Consider the following 12,320-nt stretch of genomic DNA (forward strand, 5'->3'; position numbering starts at 1 on the left):
TATTTATTGTTACATAAACAATGATCTTTGTTGAATTAATAAAAACATAAATTTGTTTTGTAGAGAGATTGTTTGAGATTTAAAAATATTTTTTTCAATGCAGGGTAAGTCTGCCATTTGGGAAATACTGAAAATGGTCGGTAAGAAGAGAGTTAAGCTCTCTGACTCTGACAATAATTGATGAATAATGTACTATATAAACAAAAATCGATGAGAATAAAATTAATCATTTGAATGAGATGTACGGAAAATTCTCATTCCCTGGACAGCAAAAGGAACTAGGTAACAAAAATGTGAAAGAGTCCCTGGGCATTGGGAGCCATCACTCATCAAGATGATACGGATACTAAAACTTGCCTTTTTTGGACATATCAACGGATACTAAAACTTGCCTTTTTTGGACATATCAAGACACATGACAACCTTAAAAAAAAATTTCTAGAAGGTATTGAAGAGGTAAAAGAGGGAGAGAGAGACCAAGAAGAAGAAGAAGATGTCACAAGACATCAGCGAATGGATGAAAAGCCAGTGACAGTGACAGAATGTGGAAGGATGGCGAAGGACAGAAGCTTGTTTCGGTTGGCAGTTAGCGGAGGCCAAATCCAGGAGGGATAAGCCATGATGATGATGATGATGGTAAAAGCTCAAGCTCAAGTTAGCTTTAAATATAACTTCTACCAGAGACGGTCTCTGCTTCTACTCTTCTAGATCATTTCCTTTCGAATGGACATCACTGCCGCATTAATGTTTTAGAGTCTTTGACAAGTGGGGGGTGGGGGGGGGGGGGGGGGGGGGGGGGGGTAGTTTAACCCTCTCCTTACCAACCATAGGAAAATCGTATTTCTCTTGTACATGACAACATTTAAAGAAGCTCTTTTTTTTTTACATCTATAAATGCTAAACTCTGTGTTGTAGACATAATTTTGCTGAACAACATTCTGTATAGAATTCACCTGTTACTTATTTGTTTGAGTAAGAAGAGTCTATTTTTGTGTCGGGTGGGTGTGAATTTTCGGGGGAAATTCTAATAATGGCTGTAAGGAGGGGGTTAATCGATCGATATTTGAGGGTGTACAACAGGGCCAAAAACTAGGATCATTATAATAGGGGTGTCCAGATAGCTCAGTTGGTAGAGCACTCGCTTCACAAAGAGGTCGATTCCGGGTACAGTCGAGAAATTTTTTATGCCTCCCCCCCCCCCCCCCCTGTCCACCCAGAATTGATTGGGTAGTTGGGTCTGTTAGATCTGGCGGAAATTTCTATTGTCCGTTTCACGCTATAGAAACCGGGGAAAACTCCTGCTCCACGGGCATGGTGGCTCTGAAGGACGACTTATACTATAATAGATGATAATTGGGAACCTGGCGATCTATCGCTGTTACTGTTACGTTCGTTTGTTTGTAACACGCTATTTGTGTCCGGACGAACATGATGCAAAACCATTTATCTGCTGTACTATGAAAAGACACGTACAGTATTTTAAAAAATGGTCAGAAAAGTCGTTATTCAAATTATATCCATCGATTTAAATGGCCGTCAACGTGGCAAAAACTCTCAAACCTGGACTGCGCGAGGTTTGAGGACTATTCTGTCTTGTTTGTTTTTTTTTTTTGTTTGTTTTGTTTTTTTTTGCTTTTTAATTTCTTTTTTTTTTGTTTGTTTTGTTTTAGAATTCTTTTTATTTTTTGTTTGTTTGATTTTTGGTTGACTTTATTTTGTATTGATCTACTGGTATTTCTATAAGGCCATAATTTAATCCTTTGTTCACTGTTTTTAATCGAGACCAACCCTTCGTCATAGTACCAGATACAGAAAGAAAATAATTAAACCCAAATTCGAGGGAGTTAGGTACGTATTTCATGTTTAAAAAATTAATTTTACACAGTATTTGGAAAAATGACTAAAAAAGAAATAAAAGATTAAATTGATAAATAAATGAATAAAAGGAGATAAAACAAACAAACAAACGAACGAACAAACAGACAGACAAACCAAGACTGTCCTGGTTCGTAAATCCTGCAATAGGCTATCATTGGATTGCTTCTCGGACGTTAGAAAGTCAACAGTTTACATCCCGCACTGAAATAGTGGCCATTAGTTAGTAGTGAAAAGAGTTTCATTTTAGTCTCAGCAAGATAACGTCAATGGAATGAGAAAAAAAAAATTATTGTAAGAGAGATACATGTATGTGGGGTGGGGGTGTGGGAGAGAGAGAGAGAGAGAGAGAGAGAGAGAGAGAGGAGAGAGAGAGAGAGAGAGAGGGATAGAGAGAGAGAGAGAGAGAGAGAGAAGGAGGAGTAGAGAGAGAGAAAGAGAGAGAGAGAGAGACAGAGAGAGAGGGATAGAGAGAGAGGAGGAGAGAGAGAGAGAGAGGGATAGAGAGAGAGAGAGAGGGATAGAGAGAGAGAGAGAGGGATAGAGAGAGACAGGGAGAGAGAGAGGGATAGAGAGAGAGAAAGAGAGAGAGGAGAAGAGAGAGAGGGATAGAGAAGAGGGGATAGAGAGGAGAGAGGAGGTAGAGAGAGAGAGGAGAGAGAGAGAGAGAGGGAGAGAGAGAGAGATGGATAGAGACAGAGAGAAATTGAGGAGATATTGGACATAACACTGAGAAAATATGTTTGGACGACGTGTATACAAAAAAACAAACAAACTCGACTTCACTCAGAATCGACTCCGTTCCCTTTGTTCCGGTGGTATGACACTCGCTTTCGGATTGGAAGGTCCTGGCTTTCGAGCCTCGCTCGGCGCATATATAGGTAGTTGAATCCTTGGAAAAGGCTCTTTAAAAAAAACCCCAAAAATTGAGCTTTTATATAGCGCAATATCCACGAAACGTGCTCAAAGCGCTTTACAAGGGGTCCCTGGCCACCAGCAAAACGTAACACGTAGGACATGACATGACGCCTGTCAGGCGATATTACAATTTTTTCGGACAGGGACAACGCTGTTAACGACCAGGCATTCATTTTACGATGAGAGAATGTGAGTAAAGAGCCTTCTCCATGGACTCAACTATGCGCCGAGCGAGGCTCGAACCCAGGATCTTTACTCACATTCTCTCACCGTACTCAGGCGTAGAAAGAGTACCTGGTCGTTAACGACATTGTCTCAGTCGGAAAAGATTGTAATATCGCCTGATAGGCGGCATGTCTCGTTCTATATGTTACGTAATGCTGTTAGTCCGAACCGTTTGCAAAGTGTTTTGAGCAGGTTTAGTGGATATTGCGCTAATAAAAGCCCGCGTGTATTTATTTATTTTACTTATTTGTGACCCTTCGTCTCAAAACGATATTAAGTCGGGTTGGTTAATAAGTTGAAAATTGAATTTATATCCAGAAATATCAGACTGGTGTTGAGTTTATATGAGTTATTGAGGAGAATGGATACCATATTTTGGGGTGCTAATGCCAACAATGTATATTTATAACTAGTTTCACATTAAATTCGGCTTTTACTTTTAAGCATCTGGTTCGTTCCGACATAATACCGTTTTGAGACGAGGGTCACATTTGGGTTTTCAGACTTGTAAACAAGTGCAGGTCGGCCATGACACGTCGTATAAATGAAAATGAATAAATAGATATATAAATAAATATAATAAATAAATATATAATAAAGAAATATATAAATAAATATATAATAAATGAATATATAAATAAATATATAATAAATAATATCTAAATAAATATATAATAAATAGATAATATAAATAAATATATAATAAATAAATATATAAATAAATATATAATAAATAAATATAAATGAATATATAATAAATAAATATATAAATAAATATATAATAAATAAATATAAAATAAATATATAATAAATAAATATATAAATAAATATATAATAAATAGATATATAATAAATATATAATAAATAGATATATAAATAGATATATAATAAATAAATATATAAATAAATATATAATAAATAAATATATAAATAAATATATAATAAATAAATATAAATAAAAGGGTAGATACCAATATAAATAAATAAATATATAAATAAATATATATTTAAAAAATAATAAATAAAAGATAAATAAGAGCAACAGATACCTATTTGAAGGTCTGATAAAAGGGCCTCACTCATTATTGTAATGAAAATTATACCCTCAAACATACGAAAATACCTAATGTTCATTACAACAAACATTAAAATTAGAGATTTAATATAGTGCAACATCCACTAAACGTGCTCAAAGCGCTTTACAAAGGGTCCCTCACTAACAGCAGCACGTAACATGTAGAACAAGACAGATGCGATATTACAATTAATCCGACAGAGACAGCGCTGTTGACGGTCAGGTAGGTACTCATTTTACACCGGAGTGCGGTGAGAGAATGTGAGTAAAGAATCTTTTCCAGGGACTCAACTATGCGCCGAGCGAGGCTCGAACTCAGGACCTTCCGATCCGAAAGCGAATGGCATACCACAAGATCACATAGCTGCACAACAACGGTAAATCAAGCCCATAATTGTGTTTGGTTATTAGTGCAAACCTTATATTGTTATGGACACCTAACATCGGAGTAACTGAATAATTTTGCGGGTTAATAATGAATAATCAAATCTTGCAACAACAAAAAGTATCTGAAGCGGGTCTCTGATCCGGAATCCAGGTTAACAGGAACAGAGTAGCTATGCCTTTGCCATTCGGCCTCCCCAACCAAGGAAGAACCTGTAGCAGTCGAGACATCTCAATCGGATTATTATGAAGCGAAATGTCCTCTATCAACCACAATGGTAATGATAATAACAAGAATAAATAATTTTAATTAGTAATAATATTGAAAATCAGGAGCTAAGGGTAATCTTTTTAGGGACCGATCTTTCTTATACTTTTAACACCCCCCCCCCCCAACTCGAGGTCAACTTAACCTATTTAACCTAGAAGTATGGTTCTTCTTCTTCCTTTGATTGCCCACAATCAATTGGTTGATTATTATGGCAAATATGAAACTGCTTTCTAATCTCTCTGTATTCCTTGTTTATAATCGTTAGTCTAAAATCAATTTCCAGGGACATTCAGGGTCGTCAACGTTGGTCAGTGGTGATTTGTGTAAGGTCTAAGTATTTGTTCTATGTTCGCATCGGGTCAGTCCGACGTGGTGTCCTCGTTTGTAAAGTAAAGTGGGTCAACCAAAGTAAGGTTACCAAATGAAATGACCACAGAAAATCAATGGGGTCAACTGCCAACCTCTTCGGGTCAACTGAGTTCGAGTTGAAAATAAGTATGGTTAATGTCGTAATTAATTTTCTTTTCTTTCTCCTATTTACTTGATACCAACATTTCTTAACTCTATAGCACACGGTATGGATATTATAAAGATGTCATTTCACATTTTGGATTTCTTAATCGGTTTAAGACGTCTTTTTAAGTTAAAAGAATAGACTTTACGACAAAAATAACTGACGGTTATTTTCACCATGTGCATCCTTTGCTTACGTCATGCACATTAGTCGTCTTCTCTTTCCTTTCCCTCTTTGGCGCGACACGAGGGTGAAGCTGTCTAGGTTACAACGTCAAGAAAATTTTCGTCTTTTGACCACTATTTGAACAAATTACACTCGCCAGGACCAACATAAAATCCACAATGGAAATATCCAAACTTGTCGAAGTCTTGAGATCAACTCTTGATCCAAATGAGCGAGAAAAAGCTGAACAGCAGCTGACTGAGGTAAGCACTTTCTCAACTTTATGAATGCTAAAAAAACTCTCTTACTCTTACTTATTCTTTTAATCATTTAATCATAATCCAAAGTTTGCCACAAGTAATCGACCTCTGAAATAAGTAGAGAACGAGGTTTCTCTCGGCCCACCCACGTACTACGTCAAATATTTTCGCTGCCTACTTTGACATTGACATTGGATTTCATATTTACAAAAAAATCCACTCAGATTCAGTCAGCAGTCAGAATTGAAAATTCATCAAGAGACCCTTGGCTGCACTTGGCTTGTCCCCTTCTTGTGACTTATGATTGAAATATGACCTGACATTTTATATGAATTGATCCCGGGGTATAACTTGTCTCAAGTGAAAAACCTTAGAGATAGATAGGGAACTGACACTGTCCCAAATCTGGAAAGGCTGAAGGACTGACTGAAGGGTTTCCAGTTTGGCTGTCATTATTCCCAGACGCCTGTCTGGGGATAATAAAAATTCGTTATCCCCAGACAGGTGTCTGGGGATAACCAATTTTTGTTATCCCCAGACACCTGTCTGAGGATACTATCCCCAGACGCATGTAGCAAGTGGGCAGAAAGATTTTATGCAAAATGCCAAACTAGGCGTGAAAAATACCAAATATTCTGGAAAAAATACTAGTGGTTGTGTCCCAAAACAGTTAATATATCAAGTGATATTTAACACAAGATGAAAGTAAATAGTGATCAAATGTCAAATCCAGCTCTTTTAAAAAAAAATATTTTAAAGCAAATGATCAATGAAATTTCTTTTGTTACTTTGATCTGAAAACGTCAAACTGGCAATTCGACTTTTTATTTTCAACCAGGAAGAAAGTTGTTAATCATCAAATCTGTTCATAGTCCACCAACCATTTAAATTTTCATTACCAACCTACCTGATAACTTTATTGATCATCTCTTGTTTCTATAATTTGCTCATTCTGGCCACAATTTTGGGGCCGACCGGGAATAATTTTTATGTCGCGGACGAATTCCTAGGCCATGGTGTTGTTCGCCCCAAAGCCCAAAACCCACATCTGTTAGTTTCCTGTCTGCTTCGCACAAGACAATACAATTGAGTATCACACGTCCACAAAACTAGATCCAACAACATATTTTTATTCGAATCAGAGATGAAATTAACTACCAAAACAAGGAAGCAAAAATGGTGGAAATATGTTTAGCTCATATATGAATTTAAAATATTCCGATAGCGGTGTGGATAGGCAGCTCAGTGGGTAAAGCCACCTTTCATTTTACTCCTTTTAGCTGCGCAGATTCGACCCAGTCGCGACCGCCCCCCCTCCCCCCCCCCCCCCCCCCACTCCATTTTTTTTTTTTTACTTTTCTTTCTTTCTTCCCAATTGATTTTCATTGTTTTCACTTTTGTTCCGAGTTCCGAGCAAGAGTTTTTTTTTAATCAGTTGAATTTTTTATTTCTCCGATAATATTATTTCATTATTTAATTTGCTCTAGATCTATTATTGTTTTTTTTTTTTTTTTTTTGTTTTGGTCAATGATAATAATAATAATAATAATAATAATAATAATAATAATAATAATAATAATAATAATAATAATAATAATGATAATAATAATAATAATTGTAATATTTGTTATTATTATTACTATTACCATCATAATCATTATTATATTATTATCAATAATAGTATTATTTTTATTATTAATACTCTTATTATCATACTATTACTATTATTATTATTATTATTATTATTATTATTATTATTATTATTATTATTATTATTATTATTATTATAATTGTTGTTATTATTATTATTATTATTATTATTATTATTATTATTATTATTATTATTATTATTATTATTATTATTATTATTATTATTATTATTATTATTATTATTACAGTAGAATTACTTTAAACCGAAATTTTGGGGACCTTCTAAACCATTTCGGTTTAAAGACATTTTGGTTTAAAGTAAGTTCCCGTGTTGCAATGTTTTTCAAGGGTAGTAACGATTTAAGAAATTTGCTCATTTAATCGTATCACGGGTTTCCCGTTAAATGAAGTTGTTGAATAAATGCCGTCTTCGTAACCATTAATTTTTAAAAAAAGAATTTTGTGTGTTTTAAAAATATTTTTGGGGTTTTCGTTTTCAATTCAAAATTGTTGAAAGAGTTGAGTTCGGGATGCCGTGTAATTTACATATCTCCGTCTTGATCAACTTTTTTTTCATCGACTTCACATAGTATTTTGATTTTAAACTGAAACGTGTAAGCACAGTGCTTTCTTTTAGTCAACTTTTAGTAAAATGCAAAGCTAAAATAAGATCGAAAGTTCTTGTGCGATAATTGATAATGAATGATGCGCAGCTACTCAGAGGTGAAGTGAAATGGAAATGAAAAGGCGTGTCAATGCTAAGCTGTCTACTACACATCCCTCTTTTGTTGAAAAGCCATTAGGTTCAAAGGCCTAATTACATAGAACCCCCCTCCCCCCCCCCGCCGCTCACATACACACATTTAAACAAAGTGGAAATGAAATGGCATTTCAATGGTGAGTTGTCTACCCCCCCCCCCCCCCCCACTCCTTATCGTCATGTTGAAAATCCAGTCAGTTCCAAAGCATCAACACACGAAAGAGAACATCTCGCTTGCGTTATTCTACACCCCAACTCCCCCTCTTTCCTCATTTTTCGCCTGTCAGTCACCCACTGTCTTACTTTTCCAGTCTGTGCGATTGTGGTGTTGGCCAAGCCCAAGTGCAGTGATTGAAGTGTTTGTCTCCCCCCCCCCCCCCCCCCCCCCCCCCCCCCCACCCATCACCCTCATCTTATACTTTACACTCTGTTTAATATCGTCGGGCATTATTACGTGTGGCCTCATTCCGGAATTTTTGAAGAAAAATGTAGAGAGAAAAAGGGAAGGTGCTCTCAAGTTGTTTCGGTTTAAAGAAAGTCCTGCTTAGAAGTATTTCGGTTCATCGTAAGAATTAGTACAAAGATAATGAAGAAACTTGTACAATTTATTAAATTCTTTGCGGTTTAAGGTATTTTTCGGTTTAAAGGAATTTTACTGTATTGTTAACACTATTCCCTTCTCCGAGGGAAATCTCTCTTTTTCTTTTTTTTTTTTATTTTGACCTAAACCTTAGAGTTTTTTGTTTGCTAAACCTTTATGTAAATGTTCCGTTTCTGAGCATGAATTTCTTAAATTGTTTTTATTTTTAAAACAATTATTGTTTTTATTTTTAAAACAATTATTGTTTTTTTTTCTCCTATCTGACCATTTGGTCGCTCTCTGAATTTTTCTGTTTGTTTGCTTTTTAATTATTTATTCTTTTTAGACACTATTTGAGATCGGAGTGGGGACGAATATATTTGCTAGAAACTAGAAAAAAAAAAACAAGAGAGAGAGGAGAGAGAGAGAGAGAGAGAGAGAGAGAGAGAGAGAGAGAGAGAGAGAGAGAGAGAGAGAAGAGAGAGAAGAGAGAGAGAGAGAGAGAGAGAGAGAGATCTAATAATAAAAAAAAGAGGTGGGGGAGGATGGATGGGACATTTATCCCTTTCAACGTTCTGTAAAAAGAAGACGGAATTAAAAAAAAAATAATAAAATAAAATAAAGTGACGTTACCAGGATTCGAACCCACAACGTCGATTATGGTCAAACTTCCAGGGCAGACGACTAAACCATTCGGCCATGACACCCACTTCGAAGTCGACGCATATTGTGTATATGTAGTAACAACTGATTTTAATGTTGGTTAATTTTATGTTTTTATAGATATTTTATTAACTTTCCTTATTTCTATGTGCATCTGGAAACATTCCATATTCTGGAATGTGGATAATTGTTTAAAAGAGCGGAGTTTCAAATATGCGTCTGGGGATAATAAAAATTCGTTATCCCCAGACAAGTGTCTGGGGATAACAAATTTTTATTATCCCCAGACAGGTGTCTGGGGATAATCACAGCGTTCCAGTTTCCAAGGGATTCGAACTTTCTAACGAACGGTTGCAATGGTATTGTGTAATTGTAATCATAGTTTAGTTTTTAAACTTATATTGTTCATTAAAATTAAAATGACTTCTAGTATACCAGGTTTACAGTTTACAATGACAGATTTGAAGTGCAAACACCACCATTCTCTTACTCTTACGTCCCTATTCATGAATAAACTTAAATGTCGCATGACCTGCTTGAGAAAATGACCCCCGCCCCAGCGCTTCCATTTCCATCCAATAAGAAAATAATAGAATTAAAATGGAACTTGTCTGTTCTTTTTGTTTGAAAAGGAAATTTTTGGCCGATAGAAATGGAAATTTATCAAGTAGATCTGGCTCATGATTAAGCCAAAAGATAGTATACGCTTGGCTCATAACAAACATTGCCATCCGGAAGTATAACGGACCAACACACAAAAGTGTGTGTATCCATGAACGTTTATAGTTGGGTTAATACAGTTTAGCGAGAACTACTCGTAAACACGGATGGTAAAAAACAATAACAAAGACCTGAGTGACGTCAACTTCAAACTATCTATATCGAGTGATTCGTGTTTCATAAACTGTCTCAAGCTAACTTCACCATAAGATCGTGAAACAACACAAGACCATCATTATCAACATTCAAATTTCGGGCCGTTCTCAATTTGCTTTGCTTCGTTAGAAAGTGAGACAAGGTTCCAATTTAGCATACATACATGTATTTCTGTATGGTCTTTGTACTCTCTGTTCATTCATCAAATACATAACACTATTCATCAAATACATAAAGGTAGACCATTTTCCACAGATGGCAAGTTTATCTAATAATCAGTCTATCCCCTCATCACATGAGTATGAGTTCATCGTAGACGGCCGGTGGTCCGTTGATGGTCTTTGGATCGGTCTCCACCAACTTGTGGAGGTCAAAAGGCTGGCCAGCTTCAATGGGAAATCGGTGCTGTATTTTAGATCCTGCAGGAAACTGTCAATTTGGCTTTTAAAGCTGTTTATGCTTGGCGCTATAACTATTTTTTCAGGCTGGCTTTTTCATGTCTCAACAATTCGCTGACTAAAGAAATTTTTTTGGATGTTTAAACGGCAATTTTGTTTGGCACATGAAATATTTATAATTTATTGTCATTTTAGGTTCATAAGATCATTGGCTTCGCCCCTGTCCTACTCCAAGTTGTCATGTCTGAGCAAGTTGACATGCCAGTACGTCAGGCAGGTATGAAAATAATAGTGAATTATGAAAACAAGACTCATTAATTTGTTTTTTTTTTCCCCAGTCTGTTTTTTTTTCTTCTTTAGAATTATTAGAGGATTATTTTTCTCTCCAGCTTGTTATACAATGAAATCAGTCTTAGGAGATTGCTTGAAAATATTTGGGAGATAAAAATTGAAGTCGCTATAGTTATATATAAAAATCAGTGAAAATAGAGAGGCTTCATATGGGAAGAAAACAGACAATGGACGTTTCCCCTTCGTCAGCACGACAATGCGTCCATTGTCTGTTTTGTTACCATACGAAGCCTCTCCATTTTCACTCATCGTTAGTATTTTACGATCACCGGCTTCAGGCAGCCCCTATCGTTTTCTATATAAAAATCAACAATTTACCCATAAAAGGATGAAATAACTCTTCCAAATCTTTAGTCTGGCATCAACGTTCATTTTCAATCAGTTTTAACGACTTCGAGCTGTTCATGAAGTTTTGAAATTGGAGCCAAAATTTTGTAATTTTATCAGTGCTGATTGTTTTCCTCGGATCCGTGGAAATCCGCGATTTTGGAGTCCAGAGGAGGAATTTCCTCCTTTTGAAAATTACATTTTCTCGAAACAATGTGCTAGCAATGAGAGAGTTGATGTGTGGTGGAACACAGGTGCAGTTTCCCACTCTCCAGATGTTAGCTAGAGTATCAATAATAGTCTATCATCTCAATTGCTCTAAAAGTGGGGTCTAGTGCAGTAGAAAATGGAGCTGAAAGGCAATTGTTCAGCATTTTCCTACTTTTTCACTTTTTGTCACCATCAGCACTGTTCTATGAATTTTTCGTTTGGTGTTTGTGTGTCATAGTTTTACGACGCTACTAACTGCGACCAGTTGTTTCAATTTGGTATTAAGTCGAAATGTATTAGATTAATAAAATTGAGTTTAAACTCAATATGATATTGAGTTTAAACTCAATATGATTTTAAATAGAAAAATGAAGTATTTTTTTAGATTAGAAAAAAACCCAACATAATTCACTGTTCAAATTTTACAATTATATAAGCTCAGAATTTGATTTTCAACATTGGTTTATCCATGACATTGTACTGATTAGAGACTATTGGTTACTATTTTTTTCGTTTACTTTTAAGGTATTATCTACCTCAAGAATATGCTTACTCAATACTGGCTGGAGAGAGAAGCCGCCAATGTCACTGACACAATACCTTTCGACATTCATGAGCAGGACAAGCAGCCTATTAGAGAAAATTTGATTGAGGCCATCATCCACGCTCCTGAACCTGTAAGGTAGGAATATATTCTAATATGTATTCTGATTAGAGTTAGAGGCGTGCAAAGCTGATTAATTTTTTTTTGTATAAGATTTAAAATAAATATTAGTGTGAGAACTGGCAGAGGTAATATTATATGAATGTTAATTCTG

The 12,320-nt window shown here is 35.6% G+C and overlaps 2 protein-coding genes across 13 annotated transcripts in view; both read left to right on the forward strand.

Moving 5' to 3' along the window:
• Positions 1 to 12,320, forward strand: part of LOC144978795 (liprin-beta-1-like) — a 246,700-nt gene that overhangs the window by 129,131 nt on the left and 105,249 nt on the right. The window lies entirely within an intron of this gene.
• Positions 5,501 to 12,320, forward strand: part of LOC144977923 (importin-7-like) — a 9,925-nt gene continuing 3,105 nt past the window's right edge. Inside the window, exons 1-3 of the mRNA XM_078923337.1 lie at positions 5,501 to 5,690; positions 10,810 to 10,891; positions 12,028 to 12,179. Of these exons, the coding sequence (XP_078779463.1) occupies positions 5,607 to 5,690; positions 10,810 to 10,891; positions 12,028 to 12,179 (318 nt within the window). The 5' untranslated portion in view covers positions 5,501 to 5,606. The remainder of the gene's footprint in view (positions 5,691 to 10,809; positions 10,892 to 12,027; positions 12,180 to 12,320) is intronic.

Source organism: Berghia stephanieae, chromosome 8 (assembly GCF_034508935.2).
Source record: "Berghia stephanieae isolate SIO BIC M18660-M18661 chromosome 8, UCSD_Bste_1.3, whole genome shotgun sequence".
Taxonomy (NCBI): Eukaryota; Metazoa; Mollusca; class Gastropoda; order Nudibranchia; family Aeolidiidae; genus Berghia; species Berghia stephanieae.